At 44.0% G+C, this 26,973-nt stretch overlaps 1 protein-coding gene across 3 annotated transcripts; it reads right to left on the minus strand.

Annotated features, from left to right (window-relative positions):
* Positions 1-852: 852 nt before the first annotated feature.
* On the minus strand, positions 853-26,059 carry UBE2G1 (ubiquitin conjugating enzyme E2 G1). Of its 3 annotated transcripts, XM_074557045.1 has the most exons (6): positions 25,734-26,055; positions 11,374-11,476; positions 8,608-8,705; positions 7,374-7,552; positions 4,110-4,233; positions 853-2,050 (listed from the first exon to the last, which is right to left on the minus strand). In XM_074557045.1, the coding sequence occupies exons 1-5, from the start codon at positions 25,777-25,779 to the stop codon at positions 4,147-4,149; spliced, it is 513 nt and encodes a 170-aa protein (XP_074413146.1). In that variant the 5' UTR covers positions 25,780-26,055; the 3' UTR covers positions 853-2,050; positions 4,110-4,146. The 3 variants fall into 3 exon arrangements, with proteins under 3 accessions (XP_074413146.1, XP_074413147.1, XP_074413148.1); XM_074557046.1 differs by lacking the exon at positions 4,110-4,233 and having other exon boundaries at positions 25,734-26,059; XM_074557047.1 differs by lacking the exon at positions 25,734-26,055 and having other exon boundaries at positions 8,608-8,700.
* Between the last annotated feature and the right edge of the window lie 914 nt (positions 26,060-26,973).

Here is a 26,973-nt window from a genome sequence, read left to right on the forward strand (position 1 = left end):
TAATGGAAAGAATAACACCATGGCACTGAAATTCTGCACAGTCCCAGCTTCAGGTGGAAAAGGGCAGTCAGCTGGTGGAAAAGAAAACTGCTCTGAAGACCTTTTGGACAAGTGCTCCAACAGGAACTCGAATCAGCTCTGTGTGTCTGAGGGATTAATGCTGCATCCACCTGCCTGGCTGCAGTAGCCCAGCCACCTAAAAGCAAATTTAACTAACGATTTCACAAAAAAAAATAATTTCCAAATATGTAAATATAGATATCAAACATACCTGTTTATCTAAACCACCCATAGGAGGAAGTAGTACCTTTCCCTCTAAGTCTTCTTACATTAAATGCCTTTTTGTCCCCAAGGGCTGCCTTACCTCTAAAAACAGTCACCTCCTTCCACCCCATCCCCCCTCACAAAACCTGCAATTTGTGCCTTTCAGCATGTGCATATTGCACAGTAACAGAAAATGGAGTCCAGACAGCAAATTAGGAATGAAGGCTTCTAAAATGCTGATTCTTTGACACTGGAACTCTTGATTTACCAGTAGGTGCTGCTGTGCTGTGGAAAGAAAAAGAGTTGAGTAGTTTTAAGTTCTTCTATAGTTTTTTTGGTTAAAGGCTTGAAAACCGTTTTGAGCAGATACTCTGAGATGAGTATTTGCTCACTAGAGATGGTTAGGGATAATGTATAACAGGGATAAAGTTGTGTGTTTAATTTGCTCTTTCATTATTCAAGCTGAAGCACAGCATGTCCAACTCCTCAAGTGTTTGTGATGTTGGTGATGTTCAGGTAAGTTGTGCTCCAGCTACAACTGTACCCTTCTCCTATTGTGATACTCAAAACAGCCAGTTTGACACATCATTATTGGAAAAAATTATATTTTGGAAGAACTCACTACAGAAGGTGACAGAATTCCAAAAATCAAATTACATGAAAATATACATCGCCATTTTCTTTGTACATTAGGTGAGGAAAACTCTGAAGTAGAAGGCAAAGCAGATGAAGGGCCACAGAAAAGAGTAAAGGAGGGAAACTATTTTTGATACCAAACCCAGAAGTTAGTCATTTGAAAGCCTACAGATGTGCATGCTTGAACTCAACCTTGAGAAAAAACAAGCCTCCCCCCCACACACCCCATCCCACAAACAGGCAATGAAAAAGGCAAACCAAAAATTTCACCCATAAAAAGCAGCTCATTCCTATCTTGGACTAACTTAGTCAACCAAACTTCCAAGTGAAAGCACTCAAGTTCTTGGAAGTTAAAAATCCACCAGGCTGCTCAAGGGTGCTCCATGGCCAGTTTTATTGCTATACCAAATTCAAGAAAGATGAGTAACTGGGTTTAAAAAAGGGGTGGGAAGAAAAAAAAGCACCTTTGAGACTACAAAGGTCATCATAAAAGAAGCCACAAGTAATTGATAGCAAATCCTTTCAGGGTTTAATTAGGAAAATTGTAAGTTCTGATGGAGGAAATAAAAGGGACCACATTTCCAAAAACCAAAAAAAAAAAAAAGAAAAAAGGAGATACTAAACTTTAATAAGCAAGAAATTTTAATTAAGCCTCGGTGGGTCAAAGGAAAATTAAAGTGGGAGGAAAAAAAAAACAAAACCAAAAAAACCAACTTAGTATCCTAATTGGTTTTGACATGCTTCACAAGTTGTTGTTGTTTTTTTTTAACTCAGGAAACAATGAACAGGGAGAGAAAAAACCTGCTAAAATCTTTAGAATTTACACAATTCTATCCCTAACTACAGACAGCATTATTTGGTACAATGTGTATTTGTGGATGTACATGAACAGTATATATATTATCCGGATCATGTTGTGCTATGTACACATCTTTACAATTCTTCCTGAAGGTTAAAGCAGTTCATTAGATTTCAAAATGCGTAATCATCTTGTGTTGGCACTTGTTAGGCTCTTGTCAGCATTGATAACTGGCATGTTTTATTGCAGCCCAGTTCCAGCCAGTGTTTGCCAACTTGTAACAACAGAAGTCCAGCAATAGGTGGGTAGAGTGCAGGAAAAAAAACAGTGCCATGTTTCTCAATTGGAGACCTGCAAAGAAATCACAGGTATTAAAATAAAACCCCTCCTCACCCTCAATTATTTTCAAGAATTAATTAGTTTTTCAAGCTCAAGAAGATTAACTATTACTTGTTCAAGAGCTTCACATACCTCTGAAGAGAAGATGGATAAATCCAAGCTCATCACCTGAGAAAGCCTGGAGTTAGCTGAGCACACTGAGTGTCCAAGCTCAGTTCTCAGACTCTGTGGCTCCTGTACCTCGTGTTGCTCGTCGAGCGCGCAGCGTGCAAAGCTTTGATTATTCACACCCAGGGCTAAACGTGGCAGATTGATCACTGGAAATCTGTGCATTGCTGACTGTGAGAGGCAGGCACAGCAGTGCCCAGCAAGCACTGACACCACAGCCCCAGTCACACTGGGCTGGTTTGAAACCAGCTGTGGCCCCTTCTCATCCAACTCCCTGCCCACCGCTCACTTGGGAGGAGTCACCAGACTCAGAAAAGCTTTTGCCTTCCAGAAAAGCAACACAGCCAATTACTTAAAATATTTGTCAAGAGCATTGTTTCACTATAGCTAAGTTCAACATGGCAACAGAGCTGAGGTTAGTTAAGGATACTCTGGAGTGTTACTCACAGTTACTCCCTTTCTCCAAGACAGGAAAAAAAAAGTCAGCAGCATTAACAATTCTTGCACTCCGGTTATAGGCAGTACAAGACTTTCTGTTCCTTTGCTTAGTCTTTTGGTCAATATTAAGTATTTTTCATGTCTAATCCATACTGGACAAAGTTCCTTTCAATCAAAGCATTTCTGCAAAGGGACTGCAGAACTAATTTGTCACAGATGGAGCCTTCCCCCAATCCCCCCCCCCATGTTTACAAAAGGGTAAGAAAGGAACTCTCTCCTGTAGAACTGTGATTTAAAAAAACTGCCCAGCAGAAGAATGTAGTAAGCTGCTCTGGTTCAGTCTGAACTACACACAGTGCCACATTTCTGTCCCTGTGAATTATGTATCTGTAGGTAACCAGTAAATGTGGATTTGGGGTTTGCCAGCCAAATGGCTCAGAGCAGTTTATTTGCCAAACCAACCATTAAGAAAAGGCAGCTTCAACATGAAGTTCTGTTTTGCTTTGAAAAGCAAGAGTGGGAAATTATTAGCTCATGGAGGAAGTTTTTCCTTGGCATACCCAAGATAAAGTGACCAAAGGCCAGGGGTTTAAGGGCCATGCTTTAATACAGCTTTCTATGAGAGGTTATTAAAAAAAAGTCCCATTAAAACTGAGATGGGATTGTGTAAATTAGAGTAAGTATCTTGAGTGAGAAGCTCTTTAACAGGGTGGCAAAAAATGCAAATATCACATCAGCTACTCTTAGGTGAAAACTGGTCCAAGCTCTCAGATATGCCACAGTTCAGTTTCCAGGCAGAACACAGCTGTTTTTATGAAGCTATTCCCAAGCCTTCCTCACTTAAGATGTTTTTTTGGGCTGCTGAAGAGAACACCACCTTTCTTGATATTATTAACTGGTAATATCTCAATTTGATGCATTCTGCTGTGCCAGGAGGCTTTCTGTTAAAACTCCCATAGATACCTGAAACAAACCCTTCTCAGTGGCTCCTGGCAACCTCACTGAAGTCTCATTTAACTCCTATGTGCAACATGCCACCAACATCTGCAAGACAATCCACAACTCCTGAGATAACAAGACTTTCAAGATGCTTTTAAGATTCTAGTAAGTATTCTTCACAATAATGAGTATCAAGGAATTGTCACCCCCTTCTATCAGTAACCTCTAAGTGCCATTAATAAAGCAAGATGAATTCTGATAAAGAGAAGTTCAACTTCTGAACAGCATAAAACACAAGAATACAAGAGAAGTTCCCCAATTTTGGCAGAACAGGCTGTCAAGTGCACTTAACTTCTTTTGGTCTTTAGTACTGCATACAGGCAAAGAGCTCCACTGAGATCATGCAGCTGAGAAGAAAGGTTTGGGAGTTTCTTTTTGCTTTTGAGGGGGAGAAAAATACTTCAGCAACACTTAAGCAGGAAATCCTCAACTCAGGTAACTGACTCATCTTGAGAAGGATACTTACCCTGAAAAAAGTGAAGCTACTAGCTGCTGAATAAGTGTCACTCAAAAGCAGTTTCTTGGCTTTTTCTTACACAGCGGGCAACTTTTCTTTTAAATTCTCCATTTCTGTCTTCTCTCCATTCTTTCTGTAATTGAATAGACAGCTTTCAGATGTCAGTCCTACAACAAGGAGTTGTACAAGCTCTAGGAAGACTCTTGTTTATGTTTTCAGACACTAGCCATCTATCAACACCTAAATTTGCTTATAATCATTGAGCTCCTCACTGAAAACCTGTGATATTCAGGACTGTCTAAAGTTTGCTCTGGGTTTCTGTGCCAGCTGCTTACAAGACAGTGAGGATGTAATTTTCCCCTTGGATTTCAGGCACACTCCAAGACTAACCTGGTGGCTTACCAGTATTTCACAGTGTCTGTGCTAAAATCTATTTGCTTCAGCCTGCAAAGTAGCAGCAAACTCCATCTGTAGACCACAAGCTGTTGTTATTTAGTGTCTTTAATTGCAGTGGTGAAAAAGGTACACAGGTACTGTGAGCCAGCAGTTACTCTGAGATTTTTTAAAAGACAGTTTCAGTTCCCTTCAATGTAGCCAGGACAGGACACTCCAGGACAGAAATACAGAAGTGACAGTATCTAGAAGAGGCACAGCAGTGTCCTTAGAAAGCAAACAGCTCCCAGTTAGATATGGCTGTAAGATCCTGGCTCTGTGAGCAAGACCTTGGGAGAACACTCAGCTCACCTACAGGGCAGCTCTCTGTGACAGGGATCTGATTTCAGAGCTGCAGAGATGAAGAGCCAAGATAAAGATGAGCAGGAAGAGAGGTAAGAGGGAAGCCTGAGCCCAGAGATGCACCCATCAAGGTACACAAAAACCTACAGGAGAAATGCAGCCAGGTTTGCTTTGTGCCAGGCTCACAAGGAGCTCAGATGAAAGCACAGGAGCACCAGGTGTGGTTAAGATTGATGTGCTGGGCACTTCCAGCCTTCCAGTCAGAAGTGGTGGGGAAAACATAAAGAACCCCTTTATTTCATCAAGTTCTACAGTTCTCAGTTTCTGCTACAAGCAATATATTCTTACTGCAGGGTGAGGGAAGGGGTTAAAACCCCCACATTGTTCCACCTGATGCAATCCAGCACACAACAGCTTTCCACCCCCACCTGGAGGGGAGGTTGTGGTACATGAGAGTGATAAATGGCACAACCTAACATTCATCACCTCCAAGTTCACTTAAACAATCAGCTGGAGAGCCCAGCATGCCTTAACTCTCCTATGGAAGCACAAATAAGGCTGCTAATTAGTTTGTTCTTTTTCAGCAATTCATGCAGCAAACATTTGGTTCCTTGGACTGGGACATAGGACAGCTTACACAAGATGGCTTAAAGCCAAGAAAAGCATTGAATTTGTGCCCTCTGAGCTTCAGAGCCTTCGTTTTTGTTTCTACTTTTTCTATTTGTAGTTCTGTGAATTGTTCAGATTTGAATAGCAAGCAGAGTTTCCAATTTGACAGCTGATTCTCCAAAAATGTAATTTTAGGTCATGAACTGTTTTATTTGCTTTTCAAAACATCTATTCAGGTTCCTGATCCTCATTTTTCTCCCACTCCAAGAGACAGTACTCTAACATGCACAGTTCATTTTTCCTGAAGGCAGGTATATCCCCTGCTCCTGTAATCCTGTGAATTGCCTGTGACACCTTATTCACTAAACTCACTTAACAGCAGAAACAACTGACAGCAGACAAAGTATCTTATAGTAACTGCCAAAGTTTATTGCTGTACTAAACACAGGAGCTGCTGATTCTTCATTACCCTATGTTTTTTGCTAATATGAAGAGATCTACAATCCAGCAGAACTAACTGCTCCAGCAGCACTTCAAAAGTTCCTTGAAACATGTAATGCCACAGTCAAAAATGATTTCTAGCATCCAAAGTGATGCCTCACTACTATCTTCAGTCAAATTTGGATTTTTTTGTTCTTTTATGCTGGGCTAGAAAAAGCTGGTTAATTTTTGACCTTTACCCTAAGGCAAATTCATTTTGTGTCTAACTTTCCTAAGGGAAAAACCAAAAAAATAAAAAACCCACTCCTGAGGTAGTTGTCAGAGTGGGGCACAAAACAAAGTCTGATGAAAGGAAGGTGACAAGCACAGCTAAAACCATGTGCAGAATTTCTCCAGGGTTAGGGCAGCTGCATTCAACATCCATGAGTTTGTGAACTGAGGAATTCTATCTGCACTTTTAGCATTTCATTAATGCTCTCAGCAGGAAATGTCCATATTTCCTGGGTGTCTGTTTCCATCAGCAACATAACACAAAAAGGGGAGGTCCAACACTTAAAAAGGATAAATGAGGAAACTGTTCACTGCAACTTTTTTTGTTTTCTTCCCATTCAATTTGTTCCACATGAGCCTGTTCCCATAATGATTTTTCAGAGAGCAAAACCACCTTTGAAAATACTCCCAACACAGCAGATCAAAGGCTTGGGAAACTACTGAACTCCCACCCACTTTGGGAAGGTACAGCTTGGCTGACAGAACAGGTTAACATTCCTTTACAAAACTGCATCTCACAATTCCCATCTCCTTCCTCACTCCCACAGTTAAAAGAGCTGGAATTTCTCTTTTATGAGAAGACAACACTCACTGCTGAACTGCAATTCAGGAGCATGTCAGTGATGTCAGATGAGCAGGGCCTGAAGTCTGTCCCCCTGTGCCCTTCCAGAACTGAGACTATTTTTCTTTTCCCATTACAAACATTTCTCAGCCTCATTCTTATATTTCTGCTCTAAAGACAGCTCTCCTAGAGAGCTGATAGCTGTGTTTATACACACTCACAGCACAGGCCATGGTCCAGAACACTGCATCAAACGCTTCCATCTCACACCTGCACATTCACCCTGGTTTTGGCTGTAAATCAGACCATTTTCCCTCACTCCTGAGCCAGTCAGTCTAGTCTGGGACAACCCACCCTGTTCAGCTGAAGGTGAGATGCCCACTAAAGCCTTTGTGTACCTTCTCAGAGCACAGCCCTACACAGTCAAACCCACTGCTCTAATCCATGGGACACGAGGTGACAAACACAGACAAGTAAAATAAACTTCTCAAGGCTAATCAGTAGTTTTGTCTGACAACATCACTGCTTTTCCCAACACAATGGCAGCCTTAGCCTGTGATAGAAAATGTCCTTCCCAAAGTTCCTGTTTGCTAAACCAGAACTGCATTGCAAGGTTTCTGCACTGAAGACAACAGGCAGAGCAAGGAAAGCCTTACCGCTGCATCAACATTAGCAGGAGAATCACCATTGGGATCTGCCAGCATAGAAATAACACTAATCATGATGGTTTCCACTGTGTGAATGGGAAGCCAGCGTTCCTCAGGTTTCTCATAGCCATATTTGTCTTCCCCAGGCTCATGAAGAATTGAAATGCAGACATCGCCGTTCTTGTCAACTACAAAATAGAACAAGGCATATTTCAGTCATGAACAACGTGCTGGCATCTCTTCAGGGCAGTCAGGAACTGCTCATCTTCATTCCAGCTACTCTGAAACACTGTTAGTGAGAACACTTCATAAAGAAGGAAAGTCATTAACTATTGCAGAGCTTAAACTGTAATAAACAGGGCTTGGTGCAAGTCTGAATGTGCCTGGACTGACAGAGGGCACATGGGGAGGAAGGACTCAGTCTAACACCACACTGCAGCTCTCAGGAATATTTATTTAGCCAGGCTTCCATACAGCCTTTTCTGTTAAGTTCAGCAAGCTCGAGAGTGATTTTTTTCCACAGCAACAGCATCAGCTGGATATTACTGGAACATATTGAAATATGATTTAAACTGCTGGAATTAGAAAGTGCCTGACAAGTACTCTGGTATTTCCAGAGCTGAATCTGACACAGCATTAAAATCTTCTCTGTCCTTTTGATGGGAGCACTGTCTCCTCCCACCTTTCAACATCTACAGTTCTGAAGTTGAAGAACATTTTTCTTTCCCAGTAAAACCATCTTCTGTTTTATTTCACCTTCCCATCCAATCTCCATCAGTCCATAGGTAAATGAGACATTAGGAGAAGTCTCCTTTAGAGAGACAAAGATTTCTTTTCATGCTTCACTAGATGAGGACAACCTTGGGCTTTCTGTACTGAGCTGCCAAGTCAGTAACAGCAAGATGAAATAATTGAAGGTACAACAAAAGGCAGCTATAGAAGTCAAGTTTTTCCTCAGACTAGAATTTTGCACTTTGGAAAAAAATTAAGAAAAAAACCTCTGAACAATTACCAAGAATGCAAGAACCTACTCAGAACAGCTTCTGAAAATACTTTAAGAGTATTTTATGTTCTCAGAGTAGCATTATTAAAAACTCTGCCATTGTTATTACTTCTCTGTTAAGTAAGGATAGCAAAGTAAGAGAGTTTCATATTTCTAACATGAACAGAAATTTATTTGTCTTCACTTTCTGCATTTTAGTTCTGAACTGCAAAAAGAAATTGAAACTTTGACATTTCTTACCATTCGGATGCCAGATTTCTGTGATGAATTTCATTTTTGGCGGCCTCAGTGGGTAGTCTTTTGGAAAAGTAAGATGAGCCTTGAAAACACCACCTTCACTGGGGAATCAAAAATATCTTAGTAGAGTTTCTTGTAAGCTGCAGATCGGAACTTACTGATGTTCTAAGCTTACACCTCACACAACTGAACATCATGTTGGTAATTAACAGTATCAACACTTCCATATGCAATGTAAGGAGTCTCTACATTCACAAGATCCTTTCACAAGATACTGCCAGTTCCCCAGCATGATCTTTTTTTAGAATAGGAAGATGTTCCAGAGGGGAAAAACCATGGGGGTGGGAAGGGAGGGGGGAAAAAAAAAAAAATAAAAAAACTGCCAAGGAATTTACCATCTGGAATCACAACTTATATTTTTTTCCTCACAGTACATTTATTAACAGGGAAAAAAAAGGTATTGCCAATAACTGCCTCTCTCAAGTCCAGCCCAGCAGACTCCCATTTTCCTCTGCTGGAGGCCTCAGTCCTAATTTTGTGGTCTCAGTCTGCAGCAGTGAGCCCCAGGAAAAAATGCAGAAAGCTCTGGCTGTGTGTAGAGCATTAAATGTAAAAAGACTTCCAGTGCCACCTTTTCAACAGCAAACTAAAGTGACTCAGGCATGACAGTGAGGTGTTCTGCATTAGTTACCCACTCAACTGGAAAACAATAATAAACAAGAGACATCCTGGTTTTATGTGCAGTTACAGGCCAGGAATAGTCCTTTTGAAAAGGTGAAGGCCTGGATTACATGGAAAGGTTTACAGATGGAATACTCTGCTAATGTCAATAATATCTGTCCTGTACTGTCATTTCTTCTAAGTGAAGGTTGTAACAAAATTTGGAATTGCAAAGGCAGAACAGAAAATGGAATATAAGCCCCCAAAGATGGCATGAGATGCACCCTGTGAGAAGCTGCTCCTCAGCAGCCACACACACAAACAAGTGGTGAACAGAAAACTGTTCAGTGGGATTTTTTCCTGTATTTGTAAAGGAGTAAAAGTCTCTAAAGTGCACTGGCTACTGAGAAAAATCACATGTTTTACCACCATTAACCTAAGGGGTGCAGCTCCAGCAAGTGTCTCAAAAAAAAAAAAAAAAAAAAAAAAAAAAAGAAAACCAAAGAAACAAACCAAAAAAACCAACCCCAAAAAGCACTGCCTTTAGGTAACCTGGCTCTTTGAAGCAGCTGAGGGGATCTGAACCCACAGCATTTCTTTTTCACAAGTTTCAGAAATGGCAGGCAGTTTCCAAAGAATCCTTCATCCCAGGAGAGGTAACAATTCCAGAAACTTGGTTTTAACATCCATAATGTCAAGACAAAGGAGAGCTGGATTGCATTTCTTGATAGCCCCAAACCAGTCAAACCCTTTCTTTCAAACTGGAAAAGTCCTTCTTTCCCTGTTTAAAGAAGCAGATCCTAAAGTACTAGGCTGTAGGGATTCCTGGTTGCCCCAGATCAACTGCATATAAAAACATGTTTTAAAATGGATGTACATTAGATATCAGTTAATGAAATACAGCTGTCAATTAAGGGACATCAATGCCATTTTTAGCAATATTCCTCATAAAAGGGTTTCTGTCTGTAGAGTAATGCACTAAGTCTAAAGTCTTTTCAAGTAAACTCAGAATAAATGCAGTGGGACCAGGAATGAGAGTGATGTTTGAAAATTGTTTAGAGTTAAACTATTATATATGACCATCCTCATAAAACAGCCCAGGGAAGAAGGGTTCAGTGTAATACAACCCTGAAAAACAGCAACCAGGGACTGGAACAGAAGAGTTTCTTACCTAAAAGCCCCAAAAATGTCAGGACCCTATAAAAGTGGAGTTACAATAACCACTAGTGCAACTTTTAACACCTAAGATGACAATCAATTGGAAGCAGCATTTATTTATTGACAATATTTATAAAATAGCCATGAGAATATAACATGTTCAGAAAAGGTCAACAGAAGTTGGAGAAACCATCTCATTGAACCACAGTGCAGGGAATTGAGGAAAGGCCAAGCAATTTGATAACTGGGTATAAATACTTATTCAAAGTCTGCTGACAGACACACAGAACTTCATGCTGCAACCAAAAGTGACCTCAAGCAAACGTCACCAGGATTTTGTATCAGCAGTTCAGCACTGCAACAGCTCGATGAAGAGAGCAGAGGTCACCTGCAGGAGTGCTCTAAACTGACCTCTCCTGGGCAGAGAGCCTTGCCCCAGAAACTGGAGCAGATGATCACCCCAAAGTACTCCAGGTCACACCTGGAAGTTCTCCCATCTCAATCTGACAGGACTTGAAGCCAATTCTGTGGACTGCTGAGGTTCCCTCCAACTACACCCCCCTGAATTGAGTATTTCTCTACCACCACGCACATGAAGTTGTGATGGTTTAACAGGGCACTATCAGCTGAACCAGGCTCCCAGCAGCAGCAGCAAACAGTGCATTTATCTGCCTTAGCTCCGTGTGAAAGAAAGCAGAAGCTGCCTCTAAGTGCACCTATTGTCTTTCTTTCCCATACCAGTACAAAGACAGCAGTGTTGCATTTTCCCGGGGGAGCAAAGCAGTTTGGAACTTGTACAAGCAAACCCAGCTATTTACAGGTACTCTGCCAGCAACAGGAGAGCATCACCTGATTTAGCACAAGGTTTTGGTGAGCTTCTATTCACTAGGAGCAAACTGGAACTAGTAAATCCGAGTTCATTCAAGTTTCTGTAAAAGTATGAGTACTTACTATAGTGTATCTGGAGGACCAATAATAAGGACTTCCCATCGATAAAGGTCATTGTCATCTATTAAGCCCGCTGAAAAGCCTTCCACTGGATTTTTGTTGAGCTCTGTGTAGAAAAAAGAATTGAAGAGAACTTTAGGTGTCTATAATACACTTTTGCTGCTTTTGCTCCTGTGCCCATACACGACCAAACATCTCCATGACATTTGGTGCTTTCTCAAGGCCTGAGTGAGAGCCCTCAGCTCCCCCACCACAAACACTTCTGCCAGAGCTGGGACCATGTCTGACCCTAAAATTCTCTGTGCAACACGAGCAGAAGGGCCAGAACAACACACAACTATGGGAGATGGTCTCCTAAACTGGATACCAACACGTGCTTAAGTCAGGAAACAGCAGAAAAGCTTTCTAATAATACAAGAGCTTTACAAGAACCCCAAGGAGCCAGCATAACTAAAGTCCATCTTTAACTCTAGAAAATGTTAACAACAGACCAAAGTCACATTATGTTTTTAAATAAAAGCAACATTCTACTTTGTTTAAATGATTTTTCTTTCAGACTCTGAAAGCATTTGAGGCCTGTGCCAGTGAGTTCTGGAGAGAATGATTTACTGTATTCTGAATTAGTACAAGAGAACACAGAAGATAAGCTGCTATGCTGTTCCAGTATGGAGCTGTTTGTTTTTATTTCTTCCTTTTGCTTCACAGGGTTTTCCATCAGTGATAAACTATAGAGCATTCTAAGTGCATGGGCTACTTCACACAGATACTGCTGACAGAGGCTTCTCTGGAAACAGCTACACACAAATCAGTCCCAGCTAGGTCCAGGCTTCACTGAAGTTCTGTTATCAGCCTGCTCCAGGAAAAAAACCTGTAAGATCTGGAATTAAACCCTCCAATGAGTTTTGTCTATAATCCAGTGATGAGGGTAGCAAGGTGAGAACATCTATTAACTGACAGCTTCAAGTCCAAAATTACATCAAATGCCATATTTATGCCAAATTCAAATTCTTCATCCAGCTTTTCCAACAGTACATACAAAGTCCTGACAGATCCTGGGTACTCAGGATACAGGAAGGGGGAAGTTACTCCTTCTACTGGTCAGTAATTTGCAGATTAAATAAAGAATGGTAGTTATTGTGGGAAAAAATACAAAAAAAGCCAACCAACCATACTTATTTTAACCTGTCAGACTCTATGCAGGCCTCACAATTCTGCTCCACAGCACAGCTTGTCTACATATTCCCATTTTGCAAACCTAAAAAAGACAAGTTCAGAGGGCCTTATAATGCCCTTAGGCACAAGCAGAGCAACTTCAAGTGAGAACCTTGGACCCTTCTGGAGAAAAAGCTGCCATTAAATCCAAACTGATTTGCCCATAGGCTTGCAATCACTGGTGGCCAGTTAAGCTCTGAACTAAAGTGTGGCTGAAAAAGGCAAGAATAATCAATTCAAGCCCTACACAGAGAAGTCTAAATCCACAGTGGGAAAACAAAATGCTCAGCTCACATGAAGGAACCAAGGTCCTGAAGAGGGAGACAGCAGGAACATCAACTCCAGTCATTACTAATTTAGTCAAACTTATCCACAAAGATTTCTCAATTGTAAAACCCCAAGGGACACATTGAAAGGGCTTTCCCTGGGTGTAATCAGGAGGTAAGGTCAGCCATCCAGCCCCAGGGTGCAGGACACAAAGATTTGGGTAAAAAGAAAGAAAAGGAACATCACAGGCTCTCTAAGCAAGATGCCAACCTCAAACCCAAAAGCTACAGCATGGCCGTGCCTGCTCTGAGCAAATCAGGGTGAAGGGCAGATAGCCTAGGTGAGCATCTCACCTTAAAAGAGTTTTACCAGTCTCTTACTCCTTAATACAAACATTACCTCCTCAATACAAACATTTCTTCAGCATGGTCTATTAAAAGTTCCACCACCTCAGTAGTTGAATATAACCTGCTTTTTCAGGCAGGATTTCATTAAAAAATTGCCTATTGCTTGTGAAAAAAGCCATCTCTGCTCAGGACATTTACATCATCCTTTCAGATATTATTAATACTGTAATACAGAATACCCACTGTAGTAACTACAGAAGTCAAAATTCAATTAATAGGTTTTACTGTCTCACCTAAGACTTTCAAACTTGAATTTAAGCCTGTGAAACACAAGCTCCATCATTTCTGCATCTCCATAGAGAAAAAAGGATTTGTGCAGAGTTTTGTGTGAACTGCTGTAACTCAAACTGCTCACATTCAGCTTCTTTATTGTTTGCAAGTTATCACTGCTCACTGATAAGACTTTAAAGACTGCCAGAACTTAAGACTAAAAAATTCAGAATGTTTCTCTCTATTTAAATATGCCACATTATTTCCAAAGCAAATATACACATTTTCTTCTCTACTTCTTAACATGTACTGTTTCAATTTCTTCCTACATCAGTCTCAGCCTCAAACAACTTTATCCCTAAGTAGTTCAAAACATTTTTTGTGTATTTATTCCCAAAGAGAGACAGCTCTCACACTCTGACTCTCACCCAGGACCATGCAGCACTGTATTGCAAGAGAGCTTGGGAGAAGGGGTAAGATTGCTGGGTGCCAACTCCTTTAATGTAGAACATCTGTAAACTGTATGAAAGGGACAATAATTAACAAAAATCTTCAGTTCAAGCAGTTAAAGAAGATTGCTTAGTGGAAGTTGCCTATAAAGCAAATGAGCACATCACTTCTTTTACAGGAGGTGCCATCAGTCTCAGCTTGTGAAAAGGTTCTTTTCCCTCCATGACAGCAGCATTGAAGCACAGCTCAAGCAGCTGCTGATTGCAGAAACACTCTTAGGAAAAACAATGACTATAAGCTCATGCACCTTCCCCACAAGAGGTATGCAGAGTTACCATCAGCAATTTAAAAATGAGCTTTTCCATCCAGATTATTTATGTTAAACTAAACAACATGGCTGGCAGGCAGACAAAAAAGGAAGTCTCAGGAAAGTTCTGCACTGAGACATGAGAAGCATCATCCTTGGCTGCTCCACCACACCAGTAGCTGCTACTCATTAAAACCTGCAAACACCAAGGGCCCAAGGTTTGTTTGGCTTTGTTTTTTTTCCCTGGATATAGTGAGTTATGCGTAGCAGAAAAGTTAAGCAGCAGTTCCACCTGTCTCCTGCCTCTGTCTGCACTGGCTGAGGCTCACCCAGCAGGGAAACCCGTGCAGCAGAGCCCCAGGGAGCAGCCATGCAGGCAGGGCACAGAAGGACCTCAGGGCTGCCCGGGCAGGGGACACTGCTCCCTGGGGCTGCCAGGCCCAGCAGGGACAGCACCAACTGCCTGCAGCCTCAACAGGAGCTGCCCAGATAAACGTGGGGAAAGGGTTCAGCTCCCTTCTGCAGGCAGGACAATCCTTTACCCACCCTGCTCTCAGTGCAGGGCCTCTACAACGCCCCAAAGAGCTGCCCTGGAGGTCCTGGAAAAGCAGAGAAGAATTGGATCCTTACACATTTTTCCAATAGCTTTACTTTGAGATTTCTTCTTCAGCTAAAGATATGCTGTACTTTTTAAACATGAATGAGTACATTAACATATTTCCATTATGTCCATACCTAACTAAATGCCATTTACTTGCAACTACTATATATTACAGTCTGTTGTTCAGCATTTCTGACAATATTTTTTCCATTTCTCATTATTTAATAGGCATTTTTCTACTCAGCAAAAGAAAACAAAAATCCAAACCGTTGACTCAGTGTAGAGGCAGTTTCAGGTAGAGCCCTTTGCAGACCAAGCAGCAGCTGACAGCCCAAGCAGCACACACCTGGACAGCTGCCAAGCAGCAACATACTTGGAACAGAATCCAGTGTCTGCTTATAAATTAGACATTCAGTTCCTTTAATCCCAGTCCTGAACCTGGGATTAAATCCAATACCTGATTTGGGAGGTGAGGAAGACTAAAGGCCCATAATCCAAGAGAGTTGTTAAACCCAGAGCAGATTTTGAAGCCCCATGGTTCCCTTTCCACATGATCTGCCACACAACTCACTGTCTGTCCCTTCAGCTCCTCCTAAAGCAGAACTAAGTTACCATTGCCTTACACTTGAGCCAACACAGTGCCATGGGCTGCACTTCCAGTTTCAGTGTTTAGTTTACATCAAGCTACTGATGTTCCCACACTCACTGAAACTGCCTTTATATAAGCCAAGAGACTTCACCAATCCCAGAGCAAAACAGCAGCAGCAGAAATGACTAAGCACGAGGAGGCCCACAGCTCCCTAGGACAGCTATGTAAGGCATCCAAACTTCTCAGCCTGACACCCAGCCAGCCACTGAGGATCAACTCTTTCTGTATTTGAGCTACATTGCAGTACAGAGCTTTCAAAAATATGAGTTCCTATAGTTTTTTTAATAAGTTACACAGTGTGTGAGTTTTGTGCAGCCAGTGAACAGAGCACTACACAAAACCAGGCTGGGGAGCCCAAGTCCTGGCTGAGGTTTCTGGACAAACCATCCCGCTGGCTTGCACAGCTCTCAGAGCAAGCTGCCCATTCCAGCACTTTATACCTGCTGCACCTCAGACTTGTGTTGTCTCAGCACCAATCCAGGAGCTTTTAACAACTGTTCACACTGAAAATCCTCATTCTAGACTCTTCTCTGTACCCCACACTGTGACTTCCACACAGTCCTATTACTTCACTGAGGGCAGTTACAATTCCCTAAACTTCCCTCCACACAGGACCCAGCTGTACATCTCAGACTCTAGAGAACCAGAGATTGTGATAAAGTAACACGATCTCTCTGTGGAGGTGTATTCCCCAAGCTCTCCATTTCACCCTTCATCATGTTCTGTCTTGCTCCACAAGCTCATCCAAGAAGTTCAGACAAAACCTTGCACCACAAAAGCACACACTCCTGATAGCCCCTGTGGGAGTGACAGACAACACTTAGAACAGATTAAGCCTCTGAAGGACACTGAAATTATTCTGAAGGGAGACTAAAGTAGTAAAGACAAACCTGTCTTTAGCAGATTCTACCAATCATTTCAGTAAAGCTTTAGGTTTGACTTTAGCCTGGCAACTAATTTCCAGTGCTCCACACATCACATTTTCAAATCACATTTTCTGAGCTCAGAAAATGTGTATGAAGGGTTGCACAATACCAGGCAAGCTGCATCTCAGTGCAGTGCACACACCTCTGTGCACTGCTTCACTTGCCATCTCCTCAGCTATACCTGTGAAGTCTTCCTTAGTTTTGCACAGGGAAGCAGATTTCAAAAGGACAGAGGACAAGGCTGGAGGTTTCTTGTTTGATTTTTGGTTTTATTCCCAGTCAAATTGCTAGCCATGGCCATAGTTCAGCTTTGCAAACAAGTGGAGAGCAGCACTAGCCCAAAGTCCCTAAAACTGCCACTAGTATGAGGATTAAGGTACCAGAGAAACTGTAAATAGAGATTGGAATTATTTTATGAGTAACACATCATATTATTCTAGAATTAAGCTAAAAATTAAGTGCCTTGATTCTGTATATTCTGTACCTGCACAGTCATAGGAGTCATGGCATACCTGGAGACAGACAATTGTTAGTTCAGATCAGTTATTTAGTGGAAAACTGAGTCTCAACACATCAACCAGGAACTTGCAGGTCATTGGTATTGCCTTGGCTCTGAAGGAGCTCCCCACAATGCCTTAAGCCCATGGGGGTGGACATCAGCAGACACTGTCAATGCTCCTGTAGATTCCTCTCTCCCAGGTCTCCAAAGCAGCTCTTAGACAGTCAACTGGAACACAGACACCCAGCTCCTGATCTGACCTGGCAGCCCAGTTTCACAGCCCAGTCTGTTCCTGGGCACCATTTCACCTGAGAGTCCCACAGACAGGCAGCAACAGTCACAAGCTGTTCTGGGGCATTTCCTTTCTGCAGCACCCATCACACACGGACCCTTCTGTGTGCACACACTCAAACCAGTCCCCTTCCAGCATCCCATGCTACAGAAGGAAGGTCTGCCTCCCCCTCCCTCAAGGCCATTATTTGCCATCAAGCAAACATCTAAACTTAAGTTACTGTGGACCACATTGTGCCTACTAAGCCCACAAATCTCTTCTTTCAAAACAAATGTGGTGTTCAAATTACTTTCCTGTCCAAATCACTGGAAATAGAAAACACACTCATCTGATGAAAACCTTTGAATGCCAGTGTTGTTTGAAGTTTTGAAAGTTATGCTTCCAGAATTAAGGTTCTCAGCAGGAAGTTCAGAATATATGCTCAAATTACCATCAGCCATGTAATTTTGGTAGAAATCAAGGTAAAATATTTCCTGAATAGCTTTCTTTGCTAGAAGCATGCTGGGTATAACATCAGACCAGAATCCAGCACAGTTACACTACCCAGGTTAAAATGGAGGTTGAATAAGGTCTGTTAAAAGCCCACAACAAAACCATTCCCACTAAGTTCTGAATTTTGAGGGGCAGAGTTATGAGGAAGGGAAAAACAAGGACAGCAAAAAGAACTGGAAGAGCCCTGATTGGGAAACCCACATGTAAAAGGAAGCAATTATGTCAGCAGGGAATATTCAGTGCAGTGCTTTGCCCAGAGCCACACTCACCTGTCACACTCAGTGGAACAGAAATGCCACCTCCACGTTTCACGCCTGTTTCCACTCTTAAGAGTCAGACAAGTATTCCTGGGTACCTGCATTTGAGATGGTCACCCTCAGCAGCATTCAAGAGATCTTATCAGGGTAAGTGGTTCCTGAGACACCATTGATTATCCCATCCTGAAGCAGGTGTCAAAACCAGGTCAGATGAATCACACTCTACACACATTTACTCTCTCACCTACAAACAAACTACAAGTTTCAGATGCCTACTGTACACAACTGCTGGAATTTGGCAGGACAGGTGCCATTAATGCAGCTGAATTTGCCATAGACAGGACAAGTTGATTAACTCCTTTAAAGCTAATTATCATTAGACTAAAGCTAAGGGAAAAAAATCCATCCAAGTATCTCCTGAGCAGTCACACACACATTAATCATGAAACAACACTGAGCCAAGGGTTCTAGGATGTGTATGGTTCATAGACAAAACCAGAACATCAGAAATCCACTGAAAAGGCTCCATGCCATGCCCATGCCACAGGGAGGTATTAACATCTGAGGGAGATGTTAACATCTAAGCTGTTGTGCAAGTCAAGAACAATTTTCCAGCTTGTTTTCTCTCCTGCTTATAATATGAATAACAGGCTTGCATATCCTAACTTGAGCTACATTGTTATTTAGAATTGTTTTAAGACATTCCTTTAAATGACTCCTGACAGCACCATCTTCTAGATCAACAGCAAATGCCAGCCAGCTAAAAAAACAGCCAGCTTGACCTATGAGGTGTATGATGACAGCACAGAAATGTTTCCCTTAACAATCCACACACACAGAGCCTGTATGTGAAAACCTTTACAGAGGGTTTCTATCAGAAAGTTTTTATTATTATTCTAAACCTGTCCAAAAGCTGCTAACATTTCTGTCCAGGAGAGCAGATATTTTTATGGAAGCCCATTTCAATTAGATTGCTATACTTAGTGTTCTTACAAGGTCTGGATATCTGATCTCTGCTCCAGCTGATATGCCTTGGACTTGAGAGCAGGAAAGAAAAGCAAGTATGAACATTTACACTTGCAGGGTGGCCTAAAGCTCAAGAGAGAGCCTGTAAGTGAAAGATCTCAAGAGCAGGCACTGGAAGGCAGCACACACCACTGAAAACTGAATAAGAGGTGCAGCTGGGTGAGAGCAAAGGCCTGCACTGCCCTGACTCCATTCCCACACACTGGAACAAAGAGCAGACAGGAGTTTCAGGAGTCACAGCCCCCTGCTCACACAAACCACCTGCTCTCCTTTTTCCAGGCACCCAAGGCTGCACACTCATTGTAGTATTTGGTTAGCTCTTGCTTTCAGAAGAGCAGCCACCCTTCAGAGCAGTTCCACTTCGTTGGAACCCCATCTCTATGCTAGGAACAAACTGTTGTATTTTACATCAAAACAGAAGTTAATTAAACACACTACAGGAAGAAAATTCAGCAGAATGCCACTTGAGGCAAGCAGGTTTCACCTACAAAGGTCACTTATTTTCAAACTGTTTAACACAGGGCATTGGGGGTACTAAAAACCAACTTGAACTAACCACAGAAGGGATCAAGTAATCCTACATTAGTTGAATATGCATGTATTGTTCCAAGTCTGCCTTGCACTAAACAGAAATTTCAACAATATACAGCAAAGTCAAGGCAGAATCAGCCATGATTACATGTGGCTTCATCTGAAGACCATTCAGTCTGCTTGATTCATCTCTATCAGTTTCTCTTAACCAAATACATATATATAGCAAATCAATAAATCCTTAGCTTGCAGTTCTGCAGCAAATCCCTACAATACAGAAGTTGGAATCAGTATTAATCACACAAGTAAAGACATTTTAGTTGGTTTTTGTATGATTTAACATCTCCAAATGAAGCTCTTACCAACAAAGCAGAAGTTCTGATGGAAGTATTTTCTGAAATGGTATTAATTTTGCTCCTTACTTCAGAGGATCTCCAGCAATGTCCTCCCATTCACTATTCTCAAACCAAACACAAATCACTGTACTGCCAGATGCAGATATGCCTTTACTTTGGTGTAACTTACAATGCCTTGTTTGGGGGCAGCAGAGAAGGAAATAACTCAGAGCTAATGGTAAACTTGGTTCTTTCCCTGAAAGATTAGTAAGCTGACCTAGGCAGAGCCAAGGCAGTGACTCCTTGGTGAGGCAGGTTATTGCTTCATCCTGTTTAAGCAAGTGGTTGAGTCATCAAGCCCTTCCATTCTGTTCAGCTAAACCTCACTTTCCAAAACTGCCAGCACCCCTAAAATTTTGCTGGTGGTGCTGTTATAAATATTCTTTCCTTTGAAGATGCAAAGTTCAGATTAATTCTACAAGAGAAGCATTTGGAAAACTAACACGTAGCAGGCAAAGTTCGCCATTAGTCACATTTATCTTGTTATTTACAGTGCAACAGAAATTCAGGCTGCTTGTGCTGCTGGAGTGATTGGAGTCTGAGCAAGAACTGTGTTTTAGCAATGATATTGTCTATAAAGTCAGCTTGGATAATTCTGTCAGCACAATCACAGAAACAGGATTATCTCATCTGCTGTAACAGGGCCCTGCACTGCCAGGGGTTAAGGTGAGTGCTACACTCATGCTGTACCTAAGTAACCCAAAAAGCATCAGACAAAAAAAATTGATGGTTATCTAAAAACATGAAAGTCTTCTAAAAACAATATGCAGTGGTGGTTATAATTTTATAATTCCAGGACCAATTAAAATGCTAAGTTTTACATGTGCAGGATCTCAGAGTCCTAATTATTTGGGATAATACAGAGTATTAGTGTCCATATGAACAGACCTTCACAAAGGAGATAACAGGAAATCTAATATCAAATGAATACTTCACATCAGTGCCACTCAAATTAATATCTTACAGACAAACTTACTGAAAACCAGTGCTTAACTGTAAACAAAGGTCTTATACACCATCCACCCCAGAAACATTCATCTCAGCCTTGATGTATGAAGTGATCTTCACTCTGCAATTCCCTCTCCATTCACTACTCAAATAGATTTTTTAATAAGTCCTAACTGCCAAGAATTCAACTAGCTCAACATCACTCAGTAAGATTCTTCCTCAGAAGAAAGTAAAAGTTGTTCAACTGTCACATTAAGTATTTAAGTTTTCCAACTTGCCAATTTTTAATTAGACATTTTTACTTTGAAACAAAAGCTGTATACACTTTAACCTGAAATAATGCCATGTTTCTCATGTTTAAGACAAGCATTAGAGTGGCTTTTCTGTATCCTAAGTTGGAGATTATTTACAACCCAGCTCCACTTCAGCCAACAAAGGCAGGGTTATTCCCATTTCCAGTGCTCATGAACATGTTTATGTTCCAGAGAACTCGCACTTCTAGTTCCACTGTGCACTGCTGATTTCACTGCGTCCTCCCTGGGATTCTGCTGGTTGAACTAGACAAGTCTGCCTACTCCAAAGTCTGTGTCAGCAAGAATTTGGCAGAAAGATGAAATAAAAGTATTCACAGACATACCTCAGTCTGTAAAACCTTCAGGCTTGACAGTGCTGGAGACTGGGAGAGCAGCTTTACACCCTGTTGTCTGCATCTCTTTTTAAAGAATGTGAAGTTTTGGGGCTGTGAAAAGAAGTTTATCCTCCACCAGCTCCCCTGAGGGTTGAACTCTGCTAACCCAGTGCTAAACCAATCTACTTTTTTTGTAAGTTCAGGGGCACTTTTTTTCTTTAGTTTTTCCTGCACTCTGCCTGGAAGAAATGGACAGGTCATGGTTTCTATTTTATTATCAAGCCACAGAGCCCCCCTCCTCCAAAAAAAAACCAACAACCCACCCCCCCAAAACAAAACAAAAACCCCAAAATCAAAAAGAAACCTATCCCCCACAAAAAAAAAAAAAAAGAAGAAAAAAACACCCACCAGAAAAACCAAACACCACCAGACATAAGAAAAAATATGTTTGAATTTTAAGATATTTCCAGAAGCTGCTACTGCTTACAATTAAGTTGATTTGAGAGAGAACCACACTTAATTTAATTGGCAGATATCCACAGATATCTAATCCTCCAGCTCTAGTTAGACCACCCTTTTAAAATGGCTTTTATATTAAGAGATCTCAAATCCTCACTTCCTTAAGACTTTAAAAAAACCAAAAAACCCAAACCCATAAAAACTACTCAAAGTTCTTACTGCTTTGAATTGTTCTTGTGCCTAAATGGGGCAAGCACGTGTCAATATAAAAACAGCTACTACACTGTCCCTGGGGATCCAGCTCAGTGTTTCATTAGCAAAGGCACTGTGAAGCCACACAGAACTTGGGAGATTAAAAAATAACCCACATGTAACTTGAAGTTATATTCTGTGACTGTCATTGAATGTCCCTTCTCTCTGAGCATTATCAGTATCCAGAACATGCCACTGAAGCACACAAGCATGTTGTACATGGTGCTGTGGTACCAGCTCCCTGCTCAAGTTACAAGCCAGCTTGCTTTCAAAAAAAAAAAATAAAATCCAAGTCTGTCTTCATACACTCATTGGAGCATTGGAAAGCAACTTCAGGTTGTGTTGTCAAGTTTTGTGTTTGGTAAGGCCACTGTTTTACATCTCACTGACAGCCAGCAGCCTCATCAGTTGACCTGTACTTTGCCAAAGTGCTCAGGAATTAAAACAGCTCATTAAAGTGCTCCATGCCACACACCTTCTCTCCCCATAATTAAGAAGCAAAGCACATGGGGGACCAAACAGGTATCTACTCTGAGAACTACAGTTTAATATTCCTCCCTCTCCTGCCATTGTCTTTTCCTCTAGGCACTGAAAAGAGACAGTCAGGCCCTCACCATTAAAGAATTTTCATACCCCTCCACCATTGTATAGGTTTCAGATTCTCACCTCAACCTCCCTTCATTTCTGGATGTCTTGCTTCAGCTTCAGATCTGTCATTATCAAAGCATGACTGAATGATCCAGAGCAATTTAAAGTAGCTTAGAGCACATAACTCACATCAACTGTCTATTTACTGTTCTCCAACCCAACCACCAGGTACAACTCCATGAGTCACCACACCTGATAGAGGCAAAAGCTGCAGGGAGCAGGGACACTGAGTATCAGTCCCACCAGAGTGGAGGCTTTTGGTTTGAGGAAGAAGAAACAATGTGGGTATTAACAAAGGGACACGTTGGAGCAGGTGAGACTTGGAAGACAGTCAGCAGCAGGGAAGGAAAATCATGAAGCTCAGACTCTGCACTATGACTGCAAGTGGCCTGACACCAGAAAAACCAGTGCCAGTCCAGTGCCAGCCCAGTTCAGATGTCACACAAGAAATAGTTTCTTCCATACATGGTGACTTTCTCAGGTCAGTTATTCCACGTAGGACTTCTGAAGAGTTCAAGGCTCTTCTTCAACGCTCACCATACTTCATGCACACTCCAAGTCACTTTTAGTACGGTTTCAATTTCTTTTAGCACATGTAAAGGGATACCAAAGGTATTGATATTACTTAAAACAAAACCCCCAGAATAGCTGCATGATGCAAGAAAATGGCTGCAGTCAGTACAGCTGAATCAGGAATAGGGGCAACTAGAAAAGCTCACCAGTTTTACCAGTACACATAAAGCCTTCAGATAAGAGTGGGCAGAAAGTTAAACAGAAGTTAACTCCAAGATCTAGTAGTGTACAAATGTACTTACATATCCAACCAGACTGTGCTTACACAAGGCCTTAAAACCTCTCAAAAAAAAAAATTAAAAAAAAATAAATACACCACAGAAGTTGAATACTCACTATCAAGAGCCTTCAACCAAATGTCCAACTTTCTTTTGTGGAGCACAATTACTAGATTAAAAGAGAAATTCCAGACAGCTGAACAACTATTCTAGGTTACCAAACGTTTTTATTTAAATCAAGTTAGAAAGCAACTATTCTGCACTGTTTCCCTTTAGAGATCATATATAGGAGAGAGTGCTTCACATCACATCCAGCCTGGAGCTCCTGCAGTAAGCCCATATCGAGGCATTATTAGCTTATCTGAACGTGCAGACACCTCACTGAGTGTCACTAATAACTTCAGCAGTTACCAGGGCATTAACAAGTCCATGCTCATGTTCAGGACTAAGGCCACCGTATGCGATTTTTAACCACAGTACAAGATTTGTTGGTTTTTTTTAAGACCTTTACCTTAAAGGGGTAAAACGTTCTGTGCTAGTAGTTAACGATATTGAAGTTTCTCAAACTGATCACCATCCAAACCCAGAAAACAGTGCTGAAGATGCACAAACACATCATCCAGCTCGCTATACCCGGTTATGCAACCTCATCTCCTTACTGCTAACAATGCTGCTTTCCACCCTAGGGCTTCCAATGACATTAACTGAAGTTCTGGGCCAAAATCCTGCTCCGGGAATTCCTGTGCCACCCAGTGACCCCGTGCCTTTGTACGGCTACTCGGCCAACTCCAGCCAGCTTGGCAATTGCCCGAGTTTAGGTACACCTGGCACACATTTCCTTAACTGGGTACGAAGCAATTTTTGACCTAAGAGACAAAAAAGGGGACCCGATTCTCCCAAGGCACCGCGCAGACCCGTGCGCTTCCTCGAGTGGACGGCCGTATCCCGGCCCGGCAGGCAGAGGATGCGGCGAACATGTGCAAGTGGGGGAGGGAGGAAGGCAGCGCTGCCGGCTCGTTTCCCTTTAAGTGTGGCAGCGCACACATGGAGCCGCATTGTGCGGCCCCGCGCATGCGGGGCCCCTCGGCGGGGCCGGGCCGGGCCAGCTCGGCCGCCCGCCCGGGGACAAAGGGAGGGGGCGCGGCGACACCGAGCCCGTGTGACACCCCGATGACACCCCGCTCCCCTCGGCCGCCGGCCGGCCCGCAGCGCCCGGGCCGTGTCCGTCTCCCAGCCCGGTGCCCAACTCCTCCTCCCCCGCGCCCGTCCCGCCCTCTCGCCCCCGGCGGACCCCCCCGCCCCTCCCCGCGGGTCCCCCCGCAGCGCTCCCACCCGCTCCCCCGCCCGCAGCCGCTGCTGCCCGGTCGTGTCCCCCCCGCCGGTGCCTGCGGAGCCCCCGCCGCTTCTCCTGACAACAAAGGGGCCGGCGGGCCTCCCCCTCCCGGGCACGGGAGGTGAGGGAGAGCCGGCGACGGGAGGCGGGACGAGGGCACTGCGAGTCCCCTCGGGAAGGGCTGCGAGTGCGGGGAGCCAGCCTGGGCCCGGAGTGCCTCGTTCCGGGGGTGGAGGAACGATCCTTCTTCCTCCGCTTCTTTCCGGCGCCTCAGAAACACCCCCAAACATCAGCCCGCACATAACCCCCGCGCTGCGGGACGAGCTCCGGCTCGGTTCTCCCCCCGCCTCAGGGAGACGGGACCGCAAGGGGAGGGGATGAGGAGTCCTCCAGCCTTGGTACCGGGGGGCTGGGGGTGCCGACAAGCGCGGCCGGTGCCACCCCGCGCTCCCCCGGCGGGACGGGGACAGCCGAGGGGGACGCTCCTCCACCGTGCCGGCCCCGCTCCCCTCCCCCGGCTCCCCTGGCAGCAATCGCCGGTCGGGCTCCCCCTCCCCCGCTCGGCCTAGTTCCCTCAGCTCCCGGCTGGGCACAGCACGGCGAGGGGGGGCCGTAATCTCCCCTTCCCCCTCACACGCACTCCCGCCCGCCCCCCTCCCCGAGCCGGCGCCCCTTCCTTCCACCGCTACGGGCCGCGGCCCCTCCGAGGCCGCCCGGCCGCTGCTCCCCCGCGGCGGATCACCCGCCGCCCTCCCTTCCTTCCTCCGCCGCCGGCCCAGGTACCTGCTAGTTGTCTCCGCAGTAGCAAGGCGGACTGGAGCTCCGTCATTCTCCCCCGCTCTGCCCGGGGAGGGAGTCCCAGCGGCGGCGGGGACGGCGCGGCTCCTGGCGCTGGGAAAGGTGGCGGCGAGCGTCCCTCAGCCCGTCTGCTCCGCGCCCGCCGGGGGTCTGGCTCGGCGCCGGCCGCCACAGCACGCAGGGTCCCGGGCAGGGCAGCGCGGCCGTGGCTCCGAGCCGCCCTCCGCCTCCTGCTCCGAGCCCTCAGCGCCGCCACCTCCTGCTCCCCCCGCCAGGAATTTCACCGCACTCGGGCCCGCGCAGGCGCACTCGGGCCGGCCGCTGGGCTTCCGCGCCGCCATCTTGAGAGCGGCTGAGGGGCGGGAGCCGCGCTCGGCCGCCATGTTGGGAAGGTCCCTGCCTGCCCTTCCTGAGTCAAGCCTGAGTTAGCGGGGAGGAAGGGAGAGCGCTCCGTGAGGGGACTTTCCTCACGAAGGACATTTAGGGACACAAACTAAAGCATAGCAAGTTCCGTCTCAACTTGAGGAAGGACTTTTTTATGTGAGCGTGGTAGAGCACTGGGACAGACTTGCGTAGGGAGGGCGTGCAGTCTGCTTCTCTGGAGAAATGCCAAACTCACCTAAACCTTCCTGTGTCACCTGCTCCAGGTGACCCTGCCTTGGCAGGGGTTACACTGGGTGATCTCCAGAGAGCCCTTCCAACCCTAACCATTCTGGGATCTGCCGAAGCCCTCATGAAGGCCATTATTAGGAAGGAATGCTTCTTTTTGAGGGTGGCGGTCCCCTGCCGCAAGTTGCCCAGAGAAGCTGTGGCTCTCCCTGGATCCTTGAAGTGTCCAAGGCCAAGCTGGACAGGGTTTGGAGCAAACTGGGATAGTGAAAGGTGTGGAACCAGATTGTGCTGAGGTGCAGCAGCCCCTGAGACACATCTGCCCCCATCAGCAGTGCACAGAACTGTCACATACAAGGAATAAGTAACAACAGTGTCTGTGCTCAGAGTCCTGCTGGCCTCAGGCTGCTGCCATCTTCCAACCAATTACAGACAGGAGGTTTTGAGGAACAGCTACAAAGAGCAGCTAAACACAACAGGTTAAAAGGGTTACCAGCTGCCACATAAAAGTTGCTCACTCAGGATTGCTGCAAAATGTACATTTTTGTCTCTGTGTGTGATGGGGATGCTTTGGAGCACTGTGTCACTGCACTGAGGGTGCGCCCAGGGAAGAAAA

This window comes from Zonotrichia albicollis, chromosome 22 (genome assembly GCF_047830755.1).
Source record: "Zonotrichia albicollis isolate bZonAlb1 chromosome 22, bZonAlb1.hap1, whole genome shotgun sequence".
Lineage (NCBI taxonomy): Eukaryota > Metazoa > Chordata > Aves > Passeriformes > Passerellidae > Zonotrichia > Zonotrichia albicollis.